General features: G+C 45.1%; 1 protein-coding gene across 1 annotated transcript in view; it reads right to left on the bottom strand.

The window, feature by feature from the left end:
- XPR1 (xenotropic and polytropic retrovirus receptor 1) overlaps positions 1-27,144 on the bottom strand; it is a 207,051-nt gene that overhangs the window by 17,371 nt on the left and 162,536 nt on the right. Inside the window, exons 10-11 of the mRNA XM_090047853.1 lie at positions 20,161-20,326; positions 17,954-18,148 (exon numbers count right to left, since the gene is read on the bottom strand). Coding sequence (XP_089903979.1) covers positions 17,954-18,148; positions 20,161-20,326 — 361 coding nt within the window. The remainder of the gene's footprint in view (positions 1-17,953; positions 18,149-20,160; positions 20,327-27,144) is intronic.

Genomic DNA, 27,144 nt, shown 5'->3' with positions numbered 1-27,144 from the left:
AGACCTGTAGTCCCAGCCCAAAATAAAAATTAATTTGTTACATACCAGCAATTAAATACCATACAAATTGATACCAAGTTAACTGCTATCCAGTTAGGCAGTGTATGATGTGACCAGCAAATTACCACCAGAACTTTGAGTCCCACCACTTGTGCCAAGGAACAGACCAAAGTTTGGCTTGGGATAATGCCTTATTCCCATAAGCCTCAGCTCCACTGCCTTTATAACGGACCTCACAGCTGCAGCAGGGGAATCTCTACCAGTTCCAGTTTTGCTTGGGTTGTGAAAGAACGTTAGGTCCCCTTTTCCATAGAATGAACTAGCCTGGAAGATCCACTCGCATGGAGAACGCTCTTTCCACAGGCAATTGCTAAGGAGCCAAAAGGCCTCTTGTGGCTAAGATCAAGTGTAGAAAGGCAAGAATTATACAAGAAAACTGACCCCAAGTTTGGAGACCGAAAAAAAGGACAAGTTTTTTACCTTCTCCTCTGGCTACCTCCTACCCCCAAGAGTCCTGTCAGTGTCTCCAGAAGTCAACTTTCTTGCTGATCCTACTAGATGTGGCTGCTGGGGCCCGTACCCTTCTCCAGCCAGGGAAAAACCTGAAGACTCTTGATACCTTACAAACAGCCCTTATAATACCCCCAAACCACCACTGCTTCACCAGCAGCAATGTCCAAATTCCTCATGAGTCTCCATAATCCTCCAGACATCTCTCTCCCCGGGACATCCTGCATTCGTCTGGCTGACAGACAATTTCTCTCAGATGCCTTTGCTATAGGGTTGATTTCTACATTACAAGCAGACAATAACTTGGGTGCCCATCCTACCAGTGGCCTCTCTTCTCTGTGATTAAGAGTGACAATCGTCCTTGCCTTAGTATCACAATAGCAAGAGAGAGTTAGCAGTTACACCTAATTCTTTTTCCTCAAGTATACACCCCTCAGTTCCTTGGCTACACCACACCCAAAGTCAGAAAGATATATACTGAAAACATAACAATTAGGGCTCTGTGAAGCTTCAGTCATTGATTTGATCTGGTGGAGATTGGCTCAATTCAGCGGTCGAATCTCCGAATCGAATCAGGAGACCCTTTAATCTCTCCGAATCAAATCAGAACCCTCCGAATCAATTCAGAGAGATTAGGAGAAATTCGATGATTCAGACATAGACACAGCTTTATATATTTTTTCTACATACCTCAAGGTACCAGGCGGCTTGTGAATGCTGAGATGGTGAGGCGGATGGAGCTCCCATGGAAGTGTTGGGTGTGTGTGTGTGGGGGGGGGGGGGTCCCCAGTGCACTCAGTGACGGACCCGGAAGTGGACCCTGCAACAGATCCGGATCCCTGCCCCCGGCTCAGCAACTGGTGCCTCCTGGGTCTTCAGGGGCACCTGGGGTCCCCCCAGGGCCGATCACAGAGCCAGGAGGGTGTGGAGGGGGGGATCCCACACGCTCGGTGGCGGACCCAGAAGTGGACCAGAAATACATCTAGTTCACTTCCGGGTCTGCCGCCGAGCACACGGGTGGCCCTCCCATGCCCATGTGGGACGCTCCATCTGCCCCGTCATCTCAGCATTCATGAGCCATGCTTGGTACTTCGAGTTATGTAGAAAAAGCAATTAAAGCTGTATCTATGGCTGAATCACTGATTCTCTGAATCAGCATTGAATCTTCAAATTTGGATCTGATCGAATCAAATTGGGACAGTAATCCAAATCAACGAATCCACTCACTGTCCCCCGAAGTGGGCTGAATCCAAATCGAATACAGCCCGCTTCACACATCCCTAATAATCTATACAGTGATAACAACAACATAAATGGACACGGCATAACATGGGCTTTTCAAGGAGCCCACACATGCCATATCAGTGAAATAAGCACAAGAAAATATTCGTGATACCCCACGAACCTCCTGACCATAGTGTGGTTTATAACAGCTATCTGTATCCCATGACACAACAAGGTAAATGTGATAAACAGGTAGAAATGACTCATATACATGAAAACAACTGTCAGAATGACATTGTTAATGCAACCCATAAGCACATTTACTGTCAACCAGTAACTACCTGAGATGCAGTTTTATGGATCCCATAGGAAGTCAGCATATCAACTAGGAAGTGACAGTACTAGCCTAACAGGGGAAATAATGTCTCTAACAGCAATGCTTGCACATTGGAATTGATTCTGCCACTTCTGCAGACGACGCACCTTTTTGCTCTTTGGTAGGTACTGTCAAATGCAAAGATTTCACGTAGAAATATCTTCATTGCAAATCTTCCTAATCTTTTTATGGTCTCAAGGCACTGTGCACTGCAACATGGCAAGATGTGCTGAAATAAGAAAACTGGCAGGAGACAACTCCAGTATTTCTTCTATAAGAGATTGTGCAAAAGTCATTCAGCCTCTTTGTGCATCAGATTTCATAGATTTTCATAGATTTCATAGACATTAGGGCTGGAAGGGACCTCGGGAGATCATCGAGTCCAGCCCCCTGCCCAAAGGGCAGGAAGTCAGCTGGGGTCATGGGATCCCAGCAAGATAAGCATCCAATTTACTCTTGAAGGTGTTCAATGTAGGTGCTTGAACCACCTCCGCTGGCAGACTGTTCCAGACCTTGGGGGCTCATGTTCATCTTGTGGTCAATGATGACCCCCAAGTCTTTTTCTTCTGTAGTGCTAACCAACGTAGCACTGCCGAGCCTATAAGGGTGCTGCAGGTTTTTCCTCCCAAGGTGGAGAACCTTGCATTTTTCGGTGTTAAACACCATCAGGTTCTCGTCTGCCCATTTGCTGAGCTTGTCCAGGTCAGCCTGGATCACCCGCCTATCTTCTGGCGTGGATGCTTTGCCCCAAAGTTTGGTGTCATCGGCAAACTTGGCCAGTCCACTCCTGACTCCAATGTCCACATCGTTAATGAAGATGTTGAACAGTATGGGTCCCAGGACAGAGCCTTGAGGGACCCCACTGGTCACAGGGCACCATGATGAGTGACTGCCATCAATCACAACCCTCTGGGTCCGACCACGAAGCCAATTTCCCAGCCAGCGGATCGTGGTGGAGCCAAGGCCACAACTGGGCAGTTTGGCCAAGAGGTGATCATGGGATACCAGATCAAAAGCTTTTTTGAAGTCAAAATATATGACATCAATCTCTTCTCCCTTGTCCAGGTGATAGGTCACCTGGTCATAGAAGGAAATGAGATTGGTCAAACAAGACCTACCCGCAACAAACCCGTGCTGGCTGTCCCTTAGAATGCTAGCCTGGGCCAGTCCCTCAAGGATGGCCTCCTTAATAAACTTTTCTAAGATCTCCCCCAGGATAGAATTTCATAACTGTAAGACTCGGAAAAGCAAGGCTTTCTGGAATAATTTTTACTGGGCCAACTGTTTAGTTGGGAAAGATGCTGGGCCAACTTTTTGGCATCAGATATCCTTCCTCAGTACTTGAGGAAGAGCACCCAATACCCAAAAGCTTGTCTAAGAACACTCCCAGCTATACAGTTGGTCCAATGCAAGATGTAACAAAAAGTCGTATCTGTTGGACATTTCCTGGGCCATCACAGCTACAACACTCCAACCCTTCTATACCTGTAAAAGGGAGTTACCACTCCCCACCACACTTATGACCTTTGTAAAGCACTTCTGTTTGGAGTAAAATATCTATGAAAGTCTGGACCATTATCTGCAGGGTAGAATAAACACCGGTTTCAGAAGTTTGCTTATATAAACCAACACAACTATTTCACCATTTATGTTTGTAGCACAATCAGGAGAAATATGCTTTAATTACAAAGAAGAAACAAAAAAAGTGCTGTAATTTCTGTCAGATTGGATCTGATCTCTTTCCTAGTGACCTCTCAAGCACATTCATGAAGCGTGATTTATTGGTGTTCAACTCTTGCAGAAAATGCATTTTCCTGTACATTCTCTTTTAGAAAGTTTTGGATAAAGCATCATCAGGTCAAATACTGTTGTGACCTATCTCCTCTCAGAAAAGTGATTTACAAGTTGGGTACATACAGACATTTGGGAAAGTTAGGGGGAGGTTAGACTGAGTTAAAAATGATCACCTAATCCAAAGTAAGTCTTTGAGGGGAGGGGAAATCTATGGGGGGGGACGGGACAAGAGGGGTCTATGAAAAGGATCAGAAGGATTGGGGGGGTTAGTAGGGTCTGTGGGGGTTCATGGGGACCAGACAGTTTGGTGGGGGCAGGGGGAGGAGAGGAGGCTAGTAGGGTCCACAGGGGACCTTGGAAGGGGATAGGAAGACCCTCTCCTTCCTCCTCCCAGACCAGGGGCTATATTTAGCCCCTTCTCTCCCCACACCCAGATGTACCATCATTGGAAAACCTACACCTCCCTCCCAACTTACTTTGATCAGCTCACTTTGATCAGCTCTTGACACCAGCAAAAGCTGGTAAAGCTGGCCCTAAAAGCAGCTGGTAGAATGAGCTGGGGGAGGGATGGCATGCATGGCGCAGGAAGAGCTGGCTGGCTGGTCTGGGGCTGGGAGTAGTAAGAAAAGCCAGTAGTTGGGCTTTCCAAGCCCTGGGGCTGTATACAAAAGTTCAGTTAGACTGGTCTCTCTAGACTCAATCTAAATCAAACTACCTTGGAGGGAGGGCTAATTCAGATTGGGTTGGCCATTTTTAGACTGATCTAAACTTCTTAAATTTCTGTACAGTTCACACTTAGATCCACGTAGCTAGGGATCCAAGTGTAGGGTCTGCACCTGTGCAAACTAAGTTAGATTGGGTGGCCATTTTTAATACGATCTAACCTTCATGAATGTCTATATGTACCCATTGTGGTCAGATGCAATACTCTATTACACAAGGCTTGTAAAGTGCTTTGGTAACCTCTAATTCAAAAGCAGCATTCAAGTAGCAAAATAAAAAAAATACTGCTGGAAAAATTCCAGTTTTGCAGCTCTGAATGGAAAAATTACTGACTTGTGATACAGTAAATTGCTTTTCTTAGGAAGTTCCATTACAAAAAGACCTTTCCCTTCTTAAATGCTCATGAAATGAAAGACAACCACATCATCCTTCCTTCTCATACTCTGTTCATTAATCCTGTCACTTTTCTGGTCACCATTAACTGAAAACTATATTAAGCAGTATAGAAAGAGCTTTTGAAATTACGGCTGTTAAAATTCAACTGTCTCAAGTCTTGAGACGAATTCAATCACTCTGTTGGTAGGACAATAAGATTTCTTCCCTATTGTCAAGGTACTAACGCTGTGAAGGGTTTTATTTGATGCTGATAGACCTGATACGAAGGAAAAACTTTCTTCTAGAATTTTGTGTCTTAGCTGGGCAGACCTTCAGGGTTTAGCAGTGTTCCACAAATACTTAATAATACCCTGGAGATCTTCTCCACTAAGTATATGCTATGACCTCAGTCATCTTGCATTTCCTCTACATGGACTACATGCTCTAGGCAAGCTGTAGACTCTTTGGACAGACAGTTTGGTCCCACAGCAACCTGAACAAAACTCTATTGTGTTGCTGCTCTTTCCCCCACCCCCACCCCATTCTACTCGTAAGTCCCTCTAGCATGGCATCAGAAAGGGTACCTATGCAATTAGATGACCTAGAAATTTAATTTTCAGAAGCCAAGCTAGCTAGCTAACAGTCCTGCAATGGCACAATTGCCAAAGCTGGAACAAGGTCAAAGGCCACGATGAAAATGTTTGCCCATGGCAATGCCTCAGATTCTTCACTAATGACACTGCTACTCCCCTGACTGAAAGGATTAGAAAGACTGGCTAATGAACACAACTCATTACTGAAGCCCTCCTGGGCATGGGAGGACAGGGTTTCAGACAAAATTCATCCCTGCTCACAATTACTGTGACAGACACTGCACATTTTGGCTCCAAATCATCACCTCCCACTTGCTCCTTTTCTAGAGTTGCTAGCACATTATGCAACTGCGAACCAGATGAAAAATATGAAGAAAGAAACCAATACATTTTAAAATAAGTTTGAATTTCTCCAATAGGTCACTCTTACTTGTGGATCAACCAGTGATACCTAACAATCCAGTTAATCAAATTCTAACTGGAGGAAAGATTCAGATGAGAAATTGGGAAACTGGATCAAGATAGCAGTTTGAAAACAGGATCTGACAAGTACTGACTTCAGTTTTCTATTAAAAATTCTTTTCCATACAAAGAGTTCCATTACAACATACTTCTTGTAATTTTGACTATGGTCTTACTAATAGCCTCTGGACAACTGGATCTTAGTTCACCTTGTCCTACCAACTCTTTCCATTCTTTCTGCTGAAAGAATAATCTTCTAGTCAAGTTATCCCTAGTTACTGTGGGATTGTCTTAATTTCTCTAGCAGTTGTCTTCTATGCAACTTTCAGCATCCATGCCATGGGGGAAGAGGTCAGACACTGGTGTACTGTACAATTACTAGCCCCATGTATCAGTTTATTAACTGAACAGGGCTAGCCAATATGCTACAAACTGCAGGATGCAATCTGGGATACTCCATAACCTATCAGCCTGGTGTATTCAACAATGTAGAAACTGGCAACAAACCACGGAGAGCTCAGACCAAACCCATCTGAGGCACAACTATATCACGTAACTCTAAGGAGTAGCTATACTCCTAAATTCATCATAACTCAGCAAAGATAGCTGGGCTACAGGTCTTTTCATATAGAAGTGAAAGGAGGTTAGCATGGTGTCGCGGGGCACTCCCACGCCCTGCTCCTAAGGAGGCTCAACCCCGGGAGGGGGAGAGGTGTAGCAGGGCACTAGGGTGCCTGCTACTGGCGTTAGGAATAAGGGCTGCTGAAGCTCCCTGAGACAGCACAGGTGTTGGTTGCCGGAGCAGCCAGGCTGGTCACATGACCAGAAGGGGGCAGGGCCAGGCCTCTATAAACAGCCCAGGCCAAAGCCTAGCAGCAGTTCCCCTTTGGCAGCCTGAGCAGCGGGAGATCCGCTGTAGAGCAGAGCGGGGCAGAGCAGCCTGATCGCTTGCGTGACGGCATGAGGAGTGGGAGTCTTGCTGCAGAGCAGAACAAAGCAGAGCAGAGCAGCCTGACCGTCGACATCATGGTACAGGGTGGAGAGGACCCTGACAGGGAGGTTTTGAAGGAGAGCTAAGGTGGCAAAGAATTTACGTTATAGCCAGTAGGCTGATTTTGTGTTACAACCGGTGGGCTCATGGCTTTATGTTCATTGTTGTGGTGATTGTGTAATACCGGAGGACCGGGAGAGGCTGTAGGGGACGGAGGAGGCCTCATTAGGAGCTCCCCAGTGGAGTAGGGGGGGTCCTGGGTGCCCTGGGAGGGCACAGCAATTGATGCTGGAGCTGGCACTGCGGGTGAGCGCCGGAGAGAGGCACGACGTTGTGGGGTGTCATGACCCCGGCCCCGTGGGAGGGGCGGTATTCTGTGACCCTGGCCCTGTGGGAGGGGCGGTATTCTGCCCAGTGGGGTGTAGGCCCCAGAGAGGGCGAGGAGCGCGAGAAGCGCAGCGTAGGCCCCAGAGAGGGCAGGCACACGGGAAGAGGAAGCCCCAGGGAGGGCAGATTAGAATAGGAGGCTCCAGGGTGAGCAACTGGCCTCCTACCGGCACAGAGTCCCGGAGAAGGGCGAGCGCACGGTAAAAGTCCCGGAGAGGGGCAGGCGCGCAAGAACAAGCCTGGAGAGGGGCGGACATGCAGATAGGGACCTGAACCTGACGGAGACAAGCACACGGTTAAAAGCCGGAGAGGGCTGAGCACGCGATTAGAAGCTGGAGAGGGCACGTATACTGGAGAGGCCCTGGAAAGGGCAAGCATAAGATTAGAGTGTCTGGTGAAGACGAGGATACGGCAGAGGCCCCAGACAAGGGCGAATAGAGTGGGAAGCCCCTGGAAGGGGCGAGGGCAAGTCTAAAGAGCCTGGAAGGGCAGGGCGCACGGGTAATGGCCCAGAGAGGGCGCGGACACATTGAGAGGCCCCGGAGAGGGTGTGTATACCGGAGAGGCCCCGGGTGAGGGGTGCTTATATTGGAAAGACCCCAGAGAGGGCGTTTATAGGAGAGAAGCCCGGAAAAGGGCGAGAGGGTGAACAGAAGCCCGGGAGGGGTGAGTATATTGGGCGCGCATACTGAGAGACCCCAGAGAGAGGGGGTGCGCGTACTGAGACCCCCCAGGTAAGGGCAAGCATACAGACATAAGAACGTCCGGAACACCGGCAAGGCTTGGGCGTGGTATTGGGGGCAGAAGAAGCCATGCGATGCCCTAGGGTGGGTGCACCAAGAGATACCTGTAGAGGGCAAGAGCACCGGGTCCGAGAAGCCCAGGAAAGGCAGCCTCCCACTAATATTATATAAACAGCAAAGACATGGCGGGCGAGACGAGGGTGCCAGAAGGGCAATTTGGCATGGTAGGGGCGCAGGAGAGATCATGGCCGCTCCTGGGCCCCGCCCCGTGACACATGGAAAAGTAGCGCTGTCTGAATCAGAATGATGGAGGAGAGACTGAAAAACTAGCAGGCCCATATATTGTGCCTCGACTCTTCTGTCCAAACCCTGCTATAAGCTCCTCTCCATGGTAACAAGTGGCCACATTCTGTAACTTGAAAAATCCAGTCACTCTAAAGATTACTTATTCGTTTTTGCTGTGCTTTTGATGAGGTCATGTGAGCCACGTTTTTAAACTAGTTCACATTTTCAGAAACAAAGCAGAGCTTCAGAGGGATAAAATCACTTAAGAAACAGTAAAATCTTGGACAGAAGTAGCACCTCTCTTATGATGCAGCTGTCTACTTATCTTCTATAAATTTTAATTACTGCCTGTTACTTAGACTGCTTAATTAAAGAAGTGGGTGGAAGTTATAATGGCTTAAAACAGACCAGGGAATCCCCACCATATTTTCCAAGCTTCTGACAGGAACCCTTTCAGCATTCTTATTATTTGATCAACTGGAAAAGGCATTGGGAGCGGTATGAAAGAAGGAGTGATGACTCAAGTTTCCAAACCATGTGGATTAATTCTGGAAGAGCTCAGCAGAGGTTAATTAATAGCTGAATAAAACCTAGGCCACAATAACTCTGTTGGGCACAGGTATTCAAATAAAGCAACAAAAATGCAGTTTAAATCACTACATCTTTTACTTCGGTAAAAAGGTAAAACTTCATACTGCTAATTTTAATCTGGGGCAATTGTTACTACTTATGACATTGATGAAAAATCAAGGTTAATGTAGAAACATACATATTACAGCAGCAAATAGTATAAAATATGAAAACAGGCAGAGCAGCGGGTAAATGACAATAATGCAACTCAAGGAACTTATTTATTCAAACTCAGACTAGATCTGTGTTTTCTGAGAAGATACTACAAATTAGGTCCACTTAACAGAACTGTGAACAAAACAGCAGGTAGGTGTTTTTCAGTATGTGACAATGCAGGAACAAAACAGCAAGGCAGGTGGTATTTCTTTATTTAAAAAAATCATGCCAACACTAAACAGCAACTACTACTCACTTTTAACGTGTAGCAAAAAAGCAGAATATACTTTTCAGTACAGCTGCTAATTTATTTTTTTTTGTGCTACAAAAATAAATGATCACATCAGGTTAAATACAGCACCATATTTCACAAGTCAGACTAACCTATAACTGAATGAGAGAAAGGAAAAAAAAGAAAAAGGTTTGCCAGCACAGGTGCAGTTTATACCAGCAAAAAACCTGGTTGGCATAGCTTATAACACTTGTCCAGATGGAAGCAGTTATACCAGCCAAAGTACTTTTTTGCTAGTATAACTTATACATGTACACTAGGACTTACCAGAATAAAAATGCTGCAAAAATCAATCACATTCCTCCCTAATAAACCTCATTATACTAGCAAAAGTTTCTGATGAAGACCAGCCCTTAATCATTCCCACAGACTGCAAGAACCTGGAAGATACCTTAGTTCTGGTAAGGATTAAATACAACAATCCCTGGCTATGTAAAGGTAATATCAATACAACAATGTGAAGGTATGACTAGCATGGGTAGGCATATGTATGCTAGCTTTAAGCTACCTGGCCCTGATCATTAGTAGTGCAGGCATGACGGCACAAACATCAGTGGAGGCTACCAAGCCCAAATACAGCCCATCAGGCATCTCGCATACATGTCAGTTGCTAGGTAGCTTAAAGCTAATATGAGGATGCCCAACCATGCTGCACTCACACATATATTTGACTGTGTAAACATACTCAGTGAGACCATATTTACACAATGAGGCTTCCTTGCCATCTTCATTCCTTCATGAAGTACAAAAGTACTGAGAATTCTTCCCACAGATTCTTAGTGTTTACTGCTCCTGGGAGGCTCTCCTTCAAAGCCTTTTGTCCACCGCAGTTAATTTGAGTCGTAGGACTTCTCCAGCACCCTTAACTCAGATGTAATTTCTAGGGATGAACTGACAGAGATTTTGGGGGCTGATACCCAATATTTAAGGAGGCATATCAGCCAATACCAATCTAATATCTGATATACAGCTGCCTCCAACTAGTAAGTCCAGTGCAGGGGAAGGGGAAGGGGGGAGGGAAGGGATTTGGGAGGGGGGGGGAAGGGGGGGGGCAGATCAATGCCCCTGTGGTGAGGGAGGCAGGGGACAGGGGCTGCCCAGGCAGGGTGGGGGTATGGGACAGAGGCACAGCTCATGGCAGGGTAGTTCCCGCCACTGCTGGCACCCCAAGAGGGCGGGAGGGGAAGGGGGAGTATGTGACCCTCAGATCTGCATGGAGCGGGCAGGAAGGCTGGAGCCGGTGCTGGGCTTGAAGCAGGCACCAGCAGCATTGGGAGGGGTTGCAGCCACCCCAAATTTCACCGCCGCTCTGCTCTCAGCCCCACGCCACCAGGCACAGCCAGGCTCCATGTCCTGCCTCCATCCATGCACTGGGAAGAGCCAAGACTGTGCCGGGTGGCTGGCGGCAGCAGCAGTACTGGGAGCAGAGCTGCAGTGAAATTTGGTGTGGCTGAAGCCCCCTCCCAGTGCCACCATTGCCCACTCTGAAGCTCTTCTGGAGCTGCATGGGGCTCTTCTCAGTGGGGATAGGCTTGGAGTGGGCACTGGAAGGGGTCTGCAGCCACCCCAAATTTGGCTGCAGCTCCACTTCCAATGCCACAGCTGCCATCTTGCACCTGGAGCAACCTCGGCTCTTCCCAGTGCGTGGGTGGAGGTGGGACATGGAGCCAGGTTGTGTCTGGCGGTGCGGGGCTGGGAGAGGAGCAGCGGTGAAATCTGGGGTGGCTTCAGGCCCTCCCAGCGCTGCTGGTGCCTGCTCTGAGCCCAGCCCCTGCAGAGATAAGCCCCATGCAGCCCCGGCTCCAGCCCATCCCCAGCCCAGACCCAGGGGGCGCACACTTCTTTGCTCTCCAGGGGTGCAACCAACGGTGGGAACTGCCTCTGTCCCACAAGCTGCACCTCCGTCCCACACCCCTACCCAGGCAGCACCTGCCCCTTCCCCCTCCCTCACCACAGGGGCATTGATCTGTCCCACCATGCCTCTTCCCTCCCCTCTCCCCTTCTGGTTTACCAGCTGGAGGCAGTTCTCCATGCTGCCAGCTCTGCTCCATGCTGTGCTGTGGCTGTGTGCAGCACGGGCATTTATTGGCCAAATTATCAGCCTCCATTGGGCCAATATCTAATACAACAAATTTTCTTTATATCGGTACCGATCTGATATCAGACCGATGTCTCGGTGCACCTCTAGTAATTTAATTTTTAACCTGATCTGGACGATCTATAGGCTACAGCTAGAATTAGTACAAACTAGTGATCACAGCTAACATGACTACAAAAAAAACAGGGGCATGTGCAAATAACATACAATACAACCTGCATATTGTACTTACACTGGATGAGCAAATATATTACAGCTGATGCTAACTGCCTAATGCCTCAGAGAGGATGTGTTTCTTCACGGTGATGTCTCTTAGTCTTTCTCCAACCCAGGAGTATCCACAAGGCAGTGGGGACTAGGGTTTTGAGGTGCCCTATACTTGCCTAACTCTGGAGCTTGCCACACCATGGTATTTCATAGGAGCTACCCCACCATGAGTAGCTCCACCATGTTGCCACCAAGCCCTCCAGTTGGATGCAGTTTATGGTCATAATGTATACTGAATCTGTGAGTGTATCAAGAACTAAGTTACAGGCTGCATGATTTTCTGTACGAACAATGAAGGAGAACTATTTGAATCTGCGCTTCACTGTGGAAGATTAATTTTGTTTTTTTATTTTTTATAACTTTTTGTCATCATCATCATCATCTTCACTTTATGGTTTATGCATCATTGCCTGTTCCAACTTCAAAAGCTTTCAGACCATTGTTTCCATCTGTTTTCTTCTCTTGTAGACTGTAATGATCTGGCCTCCAGATCTGGCCTCTGAAATAAGAAATTTAATTTATATAGATACATCTAGCTCAGGAGGCCAAACTTTTCAGACAAGGCACAAGAGGTCATGCACTCTATTTTAAGATTTGATGCTGGATGCAAGAGTCTAGCGTTAAGTACAGACAGTCAAAAAACCCGAGGCTGAATCGATTCAGTCTTTACAGGTTAGTCTAAGCTGTGTAGATTGAACTGATAAGTAAGTGAACAGACATTCACTTTTGATTCTGGAAATGCAGCCACAAGCCTGCAGTGGTCCAAACCAGAAGCCAGGGGTGCTAGAACATGCCTCCCTGCTCAGCTGGAGTAGACATCTTGAGACAAGACTAGCTTACCCATGCTGCAAGGCTGGGGTTTGCAGCAGAGATGCAAAGCATCTTGGGATGCTGAGGGACTGAGTTAACTTGTATCTGGAGGGGATCTGGGACAGAAGTTTGATAAACCAATTTAACCTAAATGAATCAAGTTTGAAACTACATTCATCCAGGCTTATCTTAAACCAGTTTTAGCTATTTTGAAAGCAGTTTATATGCACTGAGCTTCTGCTGTGTTACAGATTTGAATTGTTTTCCAATCACTTATACCAGTTTGCATGCGATTTCCTTCCACAGCCTAGGAGTTACCACAGGCACTGGAATACAGCCTTCAACTGCAGAAAATATCTTGTGCCTCCTGAGGGTCATCCACAGACTCATAGCTTACAACCTTTCTCTGCTTAAGCTCCAAGTTGCTCACTTCTCAAATGATGAATATTTGTGACATGATCTACCATGAAAACTTGCTCTCTTCAACTCATAAAAAAATACTGATTTACCTTGTAATTCCCAGCCTGTCCCTCTACATAGTCTCACCACTCCTAGGTAGCCAAATTTTGTACCAGAACTAGTATCAAAGGTCTATTTAACTTTAAATCTACATATACTTCTCTTTAGAAAGTGAGATACACAAATGGAAATGTTGTTTAAAATCAATTACTTGACTCACAGCTTTCCAATTGGTGATTTAAATTACTGTATTTTCTCACATATAATATGCACCTTTCCCCCCAAAATCAAAACTGGAGTGTGTTAAGTGGGAAAACCGTTTTCTTTGCTGCAAAATAGGCACCCCTAGGAGACAGTGTGCATCCCATGCAGCTGCCAAGACAGATGCTGATTGTATTTGCTCAGCAAACTGAAAGAACAGAATCTTGTGTTAACCATCTCACAGCCACAGCTATTGGCTGAACAGTGTAGTTTGTGCCCAAAGCAGCAAGTGAACTGTTGGTAGTATCTTGAGGATGTTTGTGATGTGGAAACAACACTTTATATAAATTCCTGGAAATGAAGAACCATTTACAGTAAAGAACTAACCATCTTGCTACTGAACTTGGAAGGGTCTGGGGCCTAACCTTGTGCAACAGAATAAGTCCTCCCGGAAACAGAATGTCCAAGAAGTCTGGCATCCCAGGAGACAGCCTGGGTGAGGCAGCTAGTACCAGGAACTTCTTAGGGTCATACCTCCCGGACACTATGGTCCCAAAAGGACTGTCTCACAGTTTGCCATGATGCTGGGAAAAGAAATACATTCTGCCTTCCAAAAAACAAGATACATGTTTTATTTGGGGGCACACCATATGTAAGAAAGTACAGTCATTTGATTCAAGTCAATCCACCCAGCTTTTGATTATTCTGGGTGAGTGTTCCCATGCACCATACCCATCCAGAGAAAAAACAAGTCTGGGAATGAAGTGCAACTAGCTTTCAGGTGATATCAAGTCAGATAGTACAAAAATAAGCCAACTAACTTCCAACCGATAGGAACTGAAAATCTAAGCATAGCCACAAGTCTGCAGTCTTGACAGGTACAGCATGTACCACAGAACTAATGAGATGGTGCAAGGTTTCCAGGGTGTGTGTTAGGGTTTCGTTCTGTCATTTTTAATAAATTATTTCACATGTTAGAGTAGCAAGATTTCATTTATTGATTTTAAAAGATTTTTATGATGGCCACTTGGCTTCCAAGCAATTCTGAATGAGCCCAACAGCTATGTGATATTTGTAGCGGGCAAACTTAGTTATGCTAAGGCTTTTAGCCATAGTCCAGGCCTTCCCAGAACCAAACAACCAAATTGAACAGAGCACCTTCTGTGGCACTGGGAGATGTGAGTGCTGTGACTGGGCACTAGTTGAACAAGGAATAACAGTTTCCCTATAAGGAATGTGGCTGGTACAGTGCCAGGGGATTTGTGCACCATATAAGGAATGCTTGGCACAGGAGTCAAGGGATTGGACAATTTGGGATGAGAGAAATTACAGAAGTGACGGACAAACAAAGGAACACGTGAGTTTTGTGTTGCCACCCTGGAGAGCAACCTTGGAAATCTTGTTTGAACAACATGGGTTCCAGAAACTAGCATCCCACACACCCAGCAGAAGATCTGATGCCGGTACCACTGAAGGTCGCTGTTGTAATGCCCAAGGAACTGCTTACCAGGTAGTATTATAGGGAGAAAGCCTGTAATAAAGCTTACGGATTACTATTAAAGTTCACTTGATACCAAATCAGACCATGTCAATCCTTTGGGGGGCTCTGGCAAAAAGAATACTAGTAGCAACAGTATTGACTTCTCATTGCACACTGGATCCAGAGACAAGCTGTGATTATTAAGAAGTCACAAGACTCTCAGCAACTTGAACAAGCCCTGTCCCCACAGCTTGTGAACACCTTCCTCAACCTACTCAACATGAGATTTGAAAAGCACAAATTACGCATGTTAGCAATGAAAATCTCAGTAAGCAACACTGGCACAGGAGCAAAATTTAAACAGACCAGGAGACGGTCAAATTCATATTAAATAGGAGCATTCTGGAAATTTTTCTCTTGCACCTGACCAATTGCCTTTTTCAGAACACCCCTACGGAGACAAAAAAAATTCCTGAATGAAGATGTGGCAAGTTCACTTAAGCATTAAAGCCAGGATGTTATGCCTGAAGTTGCTTGATTTAAGAGCTGGAATTTTAACTGGGCTTTAATGCCAACATGGGAAGAGTTGTAAAGGGGAAAAAAAGCAGTTAAGCAGGTACTGTATTTTCTCACATATAGTCCGCGCACTACGCAAATTTTTACAAACATAACAGATGGGTGTACGCTATGCAGAGTCTTTAGAACAGTCTTTAATGAAAATTAGATTTAGGTGTGAAAAACCCGCCTTGCTGAGGCAGGCGTGGGGGCCGTGCCTGCGGGCCTTGGGGTGCTGCGGGCCAGGGGCGGAGGACCCGGGCAAAGGACTTGTTGGGGGGAGCCCCAAGACCGGGGCCAAGGCATGGAGCAGACCCGGCCTGTGAGTGCGAGCCCCTGGCCCTGCTGCTGCCCGCACTGTGCCCACCCATCCCCAGCTGTGGGCTGATGTCATGGCGGCAGCGAGCCCCAGCGGGATTGGCTTGAGCGCAGCTGGCGGCGGCGAGCGGGGCTGCCTCCCCTCCCTGCTCGCAGCTCCTCATCCCTCCCCTCCCCTGCAGCAATTAGCACCACTTTTAGCTGGCTCCAGCTCCAGCTCTGGCTCCAGTGGCTGTGCCCTGCAGAGCCCGTGCTGCCTCCCTCCCGCCACATGCGGGAGCCTCGTACCCAACTGTGCTCCTCCACAGCTGCACAGCACGCCCCGGTGGGGGTTGCCTGGTGCCTGAGCTCCAACGGGGCAGCTGTGCTTGTGGCCATGTCTTGGGGGGCAGCTGCAGGCAAGTGGTGAGAGCCCAGTTCTCGCACGCTGGCAGCGAGCACCCGCAGCTGGGGCCAGCAACTCTCAGGCTTAATAGGCTTAAAATCGCCCCCCGACACTGACACTATCAGGTGCAGGGAATACATGGGTGTGCTCTATACATGGACTATTTTCCAAAAATACAATTTTCCATAGGCTATACATTGGTGCGGGTTATATCAGTGTGCAGGCTATATGTGAGAAAATAATCCTCACATGGGAGGCAATATTTTGGATACAACAGTGAGAAAAGCAAGGGGACAAAACATGGGACACCGATTAAAGTTTGCTACTGAACCTTTCTAAGCAAAGTTATGCATGTACACTCAGACAGAGAACACACCTATGAATATTATTAGACTTTAAGCCTTCAGATAGTTTATACTAACACTATGCTATATTTCTCAGGGCTTGCATTTTGTTCATATGACTTTCAAACCTCTACTTATTTCAGGCTAGAATCTTTTTTCAGGTCATCAGCAAGGTTTTCTAATAATCCTAGAATCTACCTGAAAGAAAATAACTTAATAGTTTGAAGTAATCTCTGTATAATTCTTATTTTTCAACCATTACCCCCGCCTCTGACCCTATACAACAATGAGTGACTGGCTAATAAATGTGTGCAGTTGCTAATTTCTGCAGATACAAAAGTATGTATTTCAGTGGAAAGAATAATGCGTTTGACTGACATAGGACTTAGGGGAAAAAGAACAATGAAAGGCAAGATGACTGCCTGAAGTGCAGAAACTAAAAGCTTTTTCCTTCACAATAAGCACACAATCAAGTAATTGCCGTTTCCACGGAGATACAGAACTAGAGGGAGCTCAATCTGCAGTTAAATGGGTTGGAAACGCTTTCTCAGCTTGAGAAAGAAACAGCTAAAAATACACATGAAGCCCAGAGAGAGCTTTTTCTTAGTACTGTACATATTTTCCCACTTCACAAATCATAGGCCAACTCTGTTTAGTTTTCTCCAGCATAGTACCCCTCCAGTTTCAAGGGACCAGTATCTGTTATGTACTCCAGGAAGTCAGTCCATTTCCTAGACAGTCAGTCAAAAAAAAAATCAGTCTCCATTCACAGCCAAAAATGTACAGGCAATTAGGAGTTTTGGATCTTTTTTAAAAGAAGGGCTCATTAAAAGGAGCTCTCACCTTAAAAATTCTCCATTGGCACTGTAAACCCGATTATAATCATATGAGTATGCCAGCAATTTGTAATGAAAACCTTGAAATAATTCTCTCAGGCGGCAGAGTGCAGTAAAAGGTTGTCTATTAAAAACTGCATATGTGCTCCTCCTCCCCAAAATACAGGTTTCATATTTATTTTAACAGAAAGCCAGAATTCTTAATTCCCACTTTGGGGAGAGGAAGGCAAATCCTACTGCCCCTCATTAGGTAATTTCTTTTATTAACATTTTATTAGAGGAAAACTAATGGAAAAAATGACAGATGGCAGTTCACCATGAATGAATGCTAAAAGAGTCCCATTTCACTAAGTTTCCAAAGCCAGTGCAAGACTAACTTAATGCCAGAATTGGAATTTAAAGTTAAATGATTTTAACAATGACTTACAGTAGCTCAGCCCACACTAGTCAGTTCTACTGCATTGTTATATCTCTTATATCTATCTGTCACACTTTACTTCATCCTCATGTAAGGAAGTGATTTGCACCAGTCATAGTTGTGTCTCCCTCAAAAGTCAGAACCTAAAAAAATCCCAAAAGGGAGAAACAAGACTGAGGAACACAGGCAGACAAGGCAATACGGATGTTCCACAGCTTTGAGAAATAACCAAATCCAGTACCTTTGTGAGTGCTGTAGAGGGCTGCAAATGTCACCATGAAGAATGTGGTAGAATATTTGCCAGCATTAACCAGATGAGGAAAGGCCCGTTTGGTGTCACGATAACGGCGCAGGCACTGGATGAATCGCAACCAAGCAGGGATACACTGGACAACTGCTCGCACTCCGTAGGAGTAGCTGTTACAAATCTTGCGCTCTGCAAGAGGAAACAGATTTCAATTCATGTGGAAAAAAAAATTTAAAAAATCCTCTTTGCCTCATTAAGTGGCCTTAGGTGCTGAAATGCAATTTTATTTCACCTTGCTTGAGCCCCCAGAATACTGTTAACAGGCCTATTTTTTGATATATGCCATAGTCTTAGCTTTAAAGCTAGGTCTCAGAAAACTGCAAGGAAGAGGATGAAGACTCATCTACCTTTTGCATTAATATTTATTTGAGCACCTAAGTGGGGTGGACCATGATCACATTTAGGTGTCTAAGACTACGGAGGTAGTATAGGATCTGGCCCCAAATGTTCCACCCTCTAATGACATGACAGCTCAATGCAAGATTTTAAGGAGATAAGCATCACCCTTCAGTCAGAAAAAAAAAATTCCAATTTTACAAACTTCTAAAATTATCATAAGCAGAAGATAAAAATTTAAGTATTTGTTCTCTAACATTGTATATTTGCCAGCACGCAATCATCTGTGTTACCATTTCTCCTGTTTATGTGGTTATTTCCATACAGAAACTGAGGGGGAAAGGAATGACAAGAGAACCTCGTCTACACTGAATTCCATAAACATATAGGAGACTTCCCTGAAACTGAGCAGGCGTACTCAAGGGAAGGTACAGAGTATATGAAACTTCCTTTTTATCACTTAAAAAAGGCTGATTTCAAGTTCAATGTATCCCTTTAAATATAGCCAAAGAATCTGAGTTTGTGCCTCCAAAAGAAAACATACCATCATTTAGCAGAAAATTCAGGAGTAACATATAAATTCCTAGGTATATTATTACATTCTTGAACCTGTTTTTAACTAGCCACTAAGGACCTGCTTTTCAATAAACACACTTGAAAAAATTCAGGCCATCAATATGCAAAAACTTTATTTTCTCAACCCAATGGAAATAGATCTGTTAGTCAATATTTCTCCCAGAGGCACTGCACCCTTATTCTAGTTTTCTGCTTGATGGAATATATAATCTACCCATTTGCTTGTTTTATTAATAGATGTTATTTATTTAAAGTCCAGCCTATAGGGAAGAGTTTTAGACTGGGACCCCAACATGGCTAAATGAAAAGTTTTGAAATACGCCAGAATGAAGAAATTAAGCTAATGCCAATGCAGACAGAAATCATGTTGCAAAATTTCTCAATAAATGTTAAAGAACTCACTGACAAAACTGTGTCAGTAGTTGCTGGTTAAAAATAAAAGAGTGCACACTGTCTCCGGGGCACAAAGTTAGCATTTTGCCACCAGGAGGACCAGTTAGAATTCAGACATCACTTCTTGTAACCCGGCTGGAAATAATATGGATGCAGGCTGTGCACTGCCCTTCTCCCTCTCTCCCACCCCAACTCTTCTAGCTGAAAAAAGATCCCTAACTGACCTTCAGGAAGTATGACAAACCCTCGAAAAATAGTGATAAGCCAAGAGGGGACTCACAGGGGTATATTAGGAATAAAGAAAACCCTCAGGGTAACTGCCAGGGAAAAAAATTCCTCATCAGAACATTCTCCCTCTAGATTCTGCAGTCCTGGTGGACCACTTTATAGGACTCATTTTAGCACTAAGCAACAGCTACAAGCTAAGTATAATTGAACAGTTGGGAACCTGTGTGGAAAAAAAACAAAATGAAATGAAACAAAAACTTACCAGTGCCTTGAAAATTGCTTTTTCTTTCTATTTGAGAAAACACACTTCAAAATCTTTTGGCAAATACACAAAGGTCACACCTGTCTTAGCATCAGGCTATAACTGTCAGATTGGTAAACTGGGGTATTTCAGGAAGGTTATAAGAGATAGAAAAATTACATTTTTGGGACTGTGTTTAGAAGAAACACCAGTTACACTGAAATAATTTATGTTATTGGTAATTTTTTTCTGAAAGAGATCAAGGTCTGTGAGAATTCTCAGTCTGCATCCTCAAGATTTTCCAAGCTATTTATACAGTGTGATCATACATATAACCATCTCATCTTCTCCCTAATCACTACTATACCTGTGACAGCCACAAGTCCAGCATTGTTGTTCCACTGCAGTTCAAAGCTGTAGAAACAGATCATGTATTCGAGGTCCATAAGTATCACAGCTAGGCTGTTGAGCTGATCGGCCAGCCAGAAATCTGCAAAGCCTACCTTATGGAAGGGAGCTGTGAATACCCGGAACTGAAAGAAAGGGGGGGAAAAAACGTTTACATTTCCTGGTAAAAATACCAGGAAAACAAATCAACAAGGTACTGCAAGGAATGAGACCAGGCTGAATAAATGTGGAATACTGCTCTCTCTCCCAGAACAATCGTTGTTCCATTACTTCTCATGCCAGTGGAGGAAAAAAGTCTCATCCCTTACAAGAGCCAAATGTCCTTTTTCAGCAATCCATCTCTTCTCTTGAGTTCAGTTATCCACCCTTTCCACCCTGGCTGAGGATCTTTGAATTGCTTAAGACTAAGCCAAAATCTTCCAAGTAAATGCTCAAATCCCACTGCAAATTTAGAGAGTGTTTTACATAACCAGTCTTTCCCACTCCTCTTGCTTCTTCTCAGGAAGTTGCCTGAACTTCCTCCCATGCTTTTCTTCCATCCCCTCCCAACCTGCTATCAAAAATTCTGCACCAACACCTTGTTCACTAATTTGATCTTTATTCAATTTAACACACCATATAACACCTCAGCACACATTAGTCTTCAATAGTGGGCCAACAATGGTAAGGGTTAAGGAATGGGGAAACACTACAACTCAGACTCCCTTCTGAATGCCAGCCCATTTTTCCTCCAAGCCACAACAGCACTTAGACTCCTTTTAAGCCAGGCAGTTTTCATGCTTCATTACTTTTGATTACAACTTATCCTGTATGGTTAGTTACAGTAACCAACATCCAATATCTCAAAATGATAGCCCCAGCACTGTCCTGTAGTTCAGAAATTTATGAAGCTTTGCATTAATGAAAATATTGAAGAAAGCCAATCTTAATAGTAGTATACTCCTCTAAAGATGAATGCTGAAGGGGTAGAAGTCTGAAGACAAAATAGCTACAGGCATCAGGTGTGTACACAAGTTCCTCTGTTAACTCAAACCACCCCTCATTAGACTTAAGGCACACTTCAGAGAACGCCAGCTCTGTTTTTGCTCATTTTTTGATTATGGGAAAAAAAAAAAAAAAAGAGAGCATTTTTTTTCTGTTGAAACAGAATGCAGAGGGCATTTAGATACATACTTTATTGTGCCGCAACGCAGCCAAGATCCAGCATGTTGCAGCAGACTCAACTGATCGAGTCTGCTCTGCATGCAAGCCGATGCATGTCTGGCGCTGCCTCACATACATTTGTATAAACAGCAAAATGCAGACCAGTGCTGGGAAAATGGCGGTGGTGCGTTTTAGTTCAAAAGCATGCCACCGCCATTTTCTCAGTGCTCACATGCATTTTGCCATTTATATAAATGCACTCAACGCAGTGCTGGTTGCTGTATCACACGTACGTCAAAAAATGTCCTAAAAGACCCCAGCAGGTCAGAATGGTTTTTAACAAAGTTGATTCCTATTTGAAATCTCTGGGTTTATCTTGTGAAGAAGCATGTGTAGCACACCAAACAGTGCTACCATTGTGTAGACCCTGTAGACCCTTGAAAGGATCTCAAAGTACCCCAGGGTGCTATGGCATTCTAGTTGAGAATTGGTTTGTTTACTTGAAGTGGGCCTGAGCAGTTCTACTTAATGGGTGACTACAGGACAGCTCCTCAAAAACTGGAATTCATTATGAAGGCCTACACTGAGGAAATAGTAAGTAGTGGATGTGGGCTGAGCTTCACATTGTTGCAGTACACCTCTTAAATATGGCATTATTGCACAGAAGCAGCAGCAACTATTGAACCCAAAAAAGGCTACAGACAGAAGTTACACATAAACTGGTTTAAGTGATCAGAAACCAGTTTAATCCTGTAACAGAACAGAAATTCAGTGCACTTAAACTGCTTTCAAAATGGCTGAAACTGGTTTAAGATAAACCTGGTTGGATGCAGTAGCAGACTTAACTGATTCAGGTCAAACTGGTTTATGCAATTTCTGTCCTGGACCTCCTCCCAGTTCAAGTTAACTCACAGTCCCCCAGCATCCTAGGATGCTTTGCAGCCCTGGATTGTGCTGTCTGTTCTACTTCTCTGCTCCCTAGCTGGCTGAGAAGAGGGTGGTGGGGGAGGAACCTGGCACCAGAAACCAGCCAGGGTCTGCCTGACAGAGGGACGCAACCCCTCCCAGGCTTTTCCCCTGCTCAGCAGAGAGCATGCCTGTGGCCAGGCCCCAGCCCAGCCCAGCAGGCTGAGGCAGGGAGGAGGGGGTTTTAAACCCCCTCCCCTGCACCAACCCCAGTCGGGATCTGGAGGGTGGGAGAAAAGCCCCCAGGCTGCCGGGCTGAGGCCTGGCTATGCCCCCTGCTCTTCACTTGGGCAGGAAACGCAGGGGGAAAACCTCTGAGGGTTTTCCTCCCACCCTCTGCCCCCACCAGGCAGACCCTAACTGGGGCCCGGTGCAGGCAAGGGCAGGGGTTTAAACCCCCATCCTCCTCTCTGCCTCATTGTGCCAGGCTGGACTGGGGCCTAGCCAAGCTCCCCGCTCTACGTTTGGGTGGGAAGTAGGGAGGAAATTCTCTGAGGGCTTCCCCTCCACTCCATGCCCCAGCCAGGCAGACCACGGTTAGGGTTGCTGCAAGCCAGGGAAGGCTTCCCTTCCAGCTTCCCTTCGGCAGTGGCCAGCAGGCTTGGAGGTGTGCTCTAACACCCACCAGCTTTTGGTTTCAGCCACTGCAGGCACGTGGCTGCATTTCCAGAACCAAAAGTAAATGTCTGTTCACTTGCTTATCAGTTTAATCTATGCACTTTAGACTAACCTGCAAAGACTGAATTGATTCAGCCCTGGGCTTTTGACCGGCTATACTTAGTCAAAAGGACTGGCCAAGGAAATTTTTTCTGACTAACTCTTAAGGCTAGGGACAGAAATTACAAATAAACTGGTATAAGTGATCAGAAACCAGTTCAAATCTGTAACAAAACAGAAGTTCAGAGCAGATGAATGGCTTTCAAAATGGCTGAAACTGATTTAAGATAAACCTGGATGGATGTAGCATCAGACTAAACTGGTCTGGGTTAAATCAGTTTATTGAACTTCTGTCCCAGATCCCCCCCGATTCAAGTCGACTCACAGGATTACTTTGCACCTCCCTCATAAACCTCCCACTCACAGGGTGGGTGGGCTAGCCTTGGCTCAAGCTGTTTGCTCCAGCTGAACAAGGAGGTGTGCTCAGCACCCCTTGGCTTTTGGCCTGCATTTGGCAAGCATGTGCATTTCTGGAATCAAAAGCAAATGTCTGTCCACTTGCTTATTCGTTCAACCTACTCGGCTTAAATTAATCTGTGAAGACTGAATCACAGTGCCTTTTTGACTGTTTGTACTTAGCCTAAATTCTTATGCAGCCACATACACTTGATAATCTCTAGATGGATGCAGATTGCCTCTTCACTTTGTCAGCAAATGCCACCAGGTAGAAAAGAATCTTTCAGAAATATACCTCCGCTATCCAAATAAAATGCCATTTGTGCACTATATCAAGAATGCAGAACTTCACTTCATCTCCAGCAGAGTGAAGCTTGGTAATGGAAACGTATTTACTGTATGAGGCATATGCACACTAAGAACAGAATTTGCAAGGACACCACTCCAGAAACCACAGTATTCGCAGCCTCTTCATATCCCACATAACTTTTGGTGATTGTGGTATACATTGGAGTACACCCAGTCAGCAAATTACATATAATAAAAATTAGAAAAACTTAACAGCTACTCTTTATGTGGTTTGTCTGCTTTTTGCATGAGATGTATTTAAAAGTACTGTGTCATTTTCCGCCATTAAAATGCCCTTGTATTTTGTTGAGGCATCCCGCCCTACAACTCAGTTCCACAGGGGCCAGCTCACTTGAGGGTATGTCTAGACTGAAATGTAATGTAGAGATGCACAAGCTAGCTTTAACAAGCTGGTTTGGCTACTGGAAGCAAGCTAGCCACAGTAGTGCACAACTCTGCACCAGCTAATTTAGTGCTGAGAGAAATACCCTAGGTCACATATCTCTGTATGCAGACAAACCCTTAGCAAACCAAACTGCTACCCTACACAATTTTTGCACCATTTTTACTAAGTAAGTTAGTCAGATACATATATTAAGTTGGTACAATTATGTATTGAAACAATTATGCTGACAAAGCTTTAGCACAAAATATTTCTGTTCTGTATTTTGGGGAAAAAACTAGACAATGTTGTTTTATCTAGAGGTGCACTGATAAAGATTTTCTTGGACAATACTGATAGCTGATTATTAACCAGCCATATTGACCAGTACTGATCTGATAGCTGATTTACAGAAATGCAGCCTGGCAGCTTGGAGAGCAGCTTCCTGCAGGTAAGTCTGTGGAAAAGAAGAGGTGTGGGGGAGGGAAGGGATATGGTGGGGGCAGATTGAGGCCTGCGTGGTTAGGGAGGCAGGGGGGCAGAGGCAGGCACTGCCCAGCCAGGGCACTGAATATGACCCCGAGGCTGGGAGTAGGACAGAGCCACAGGTGGCACATCCAGGGGTCACAGGTGGGTGGAGGTGGGGGACAGTTCCCCACTGCTGTGCACACCCTGGGGAAGCATGAGTCCCCCTGGATTTTTGTGGAGCGGAGGCGGGCTGCCCACTGTGGACTCAGGCCCAGGGGCTGTGCCAGCCTCTTCCCTACAGGGGACTGGGCTGGGGCTGGGCTCGGAGAAGGAGGGAACGGGTTGGGTACAACTGTGTGGAGTGGCAGTGGTGCTGGGAAGGGTGACTATGGGGAATTCTGGGGTGGCTATAGACCCTCAAGCCCCCACCCTCCCCCCCCAACACTGCCCCTGCTCAGGGTACTTCACTCTGCTGCCTTTCCCTTGGGAGCCCCTCCATTGCGGGGCAAGCAGGGAGTGCATGGCCAGTCCAGGGCTCCTAAGGAAAAGGCAGCAGAGAGCCCTGAGCAGGGCCAGCACTATGGGGAGCTTGGGGGGCTATAGCCACCCCTCCCAGCACCACCACCTGCCCGCCCCAACACAGCTGAGCCTGTCCCATTCCCGCTCACTCCGAGCCCAGCCCCCACAATGTTAAAAGCCTGGGGCTGCCCCTAGCCCCAAACCCACAGTAGGCAGCCCGCCTCCACTCCACACAAAAATTTGGGGGCTCATATGCTCCCCCAGGGGTGCACGCAGTTTGTCCCTGCCCCCCTACTCCCCCTGGACAAACTGTCCACAACTCCATCCCACTCCTGGCCCCAGGATCCCATTCACGACCCTGGTGGGCAGCTCCTGCCCTTGTCCCTGCCCCACTTATCCTTCACCGTGGGGGCCTTGATCTGCCCCTCCAGGCTCTCCCCCAAGACTTACCTGAAAGGCGCTGCTGTCCAAGCTGCTGGACTGCATTCCTGGCCACATGCATGGCGGCTGCACACATGCACATGGCATTTATCAGTGATATTATTGGCTACACTGGCCAAAAAAAGCTGATAGCCAATAATGTTATTTTTCCTTTTATCAGTGCCAATCTGATATATGACCAATATATTGGTGCACCTCTAGTTTTATCATATGATGAATTATGAGATGTTTTCCATTGTTATATCTATCTGTCACACTTTACTTCATCCTCATGTAAGGAAGTGATTTGTACCAGCCATAGTTATGTCTCCCTCAAAAGTCAGAACCTAAAAAATCCCAAAAGGGAGAAACAAGACTGAGGAACACAGGGAGACAAGGCAATACGGATGTTCCACAGCTTATGATGATTTATGAGATGTTTTCCCTTCTAGCAGTAATTAAAACGGCATTTAAATATCAAATATAAGAATGCTTTGCATTTGAAAGCTTATCTGATTTTATTCTAACTATATTAAAGATATTATCCAAAAAAATTCCTTGCTTCAAACATAAAAAGCATTTAGTAAACATGTCCAAATAATCTACTAGAGATTAAGAAGAAACAGCCATAAAGCTCTTTGAGCAGTTAATGTTGATTTTTAATAAATCTGGAAATACTGTAAAATGTCCAGGGGACAGAAGGAAAGTGACTGTTATGCCAATATTTTTTTGAAGGGTAAATGGAACAACGTAGGTAATTACAGACCTGTCAGCCAGACATTGATCCTAGGCACAATAATGGATTTGCTGTTATGAAATTTGATTGGCATAAGTTATCTTGCCCATTTTTAATGTTTCTTTCTTTTAACTTTTTCTACTTTTTTTTTTTTAAATAAAAAACAGTCAAGATATCTTTCTAAAAGCTAGGTCCTATCTTGGGATATATGGCATTAGAAGTTCATTGATTAAGGTGTTAGTACTGATCCCAAGACTCTCATATGGCTTTTGACTTTGTACCACGATATTTTCCACATGAAACTAGCATGTTAAAAAAAAACACAATTTAAAAAAAAATCAACATGGCACACATTAAGCAGATTAAAAATTAAGTGAGAGACTTCAAAGTGTAATTATAAATGGATAATCATTTTGAATGAGCATATTTCTAGTAGTGTCCCAAAGGAATTGTGTTTTGGTGCCACGCTATGTAACATTTATTGATAACCTGGAAGATGACATATTAACATGACTGATAAAGTTTACAGATAACACAAGGATTGAGGGAAGTGGTAAATAATGAAGGTCAAAGATTAACTGATACCACATGATTGAGATAATTTTATAAAAGGGGTATGTGGAAAGCACGTAGGATGAGGAACTACCTTGGGAAGCAGCTATTCAGAAAGGGACTTAAGGTATGGTGGGTTTGTTGTTCAATAATCAACTAATTATGAGTTCCTACTGTCACACAGGGGCCAAAAGGGCTGTGTATCCAATGATCGCACTAAAAAAAAAGAAGTATCAAGGAAGAATAAAGGATATAGTACCTCTATTGACACTGAAATAGTGTATCTAGTTCTACAG

Source organism: Crocodylus siamensis, chromosome 5 (assembly GCF_052110815.1).
Source record: "Crocodylus siamensis isolate JL-2025a chromosome 5, ASM5211081v1, whole genome shotgun sequence".
NCBI classification, from domain to species: domain Eukaryota; kingdom Metazoa; phylum Chordata; order Crocodylia; family Crocodylidae; genus Crocodylus; species Crocodylus siamensis.
The sequence above is the reverse complement of the archived record's forward strand: the minus strand, read 5'-3'. Positions and strand labels throughout refer to the sequence as shown.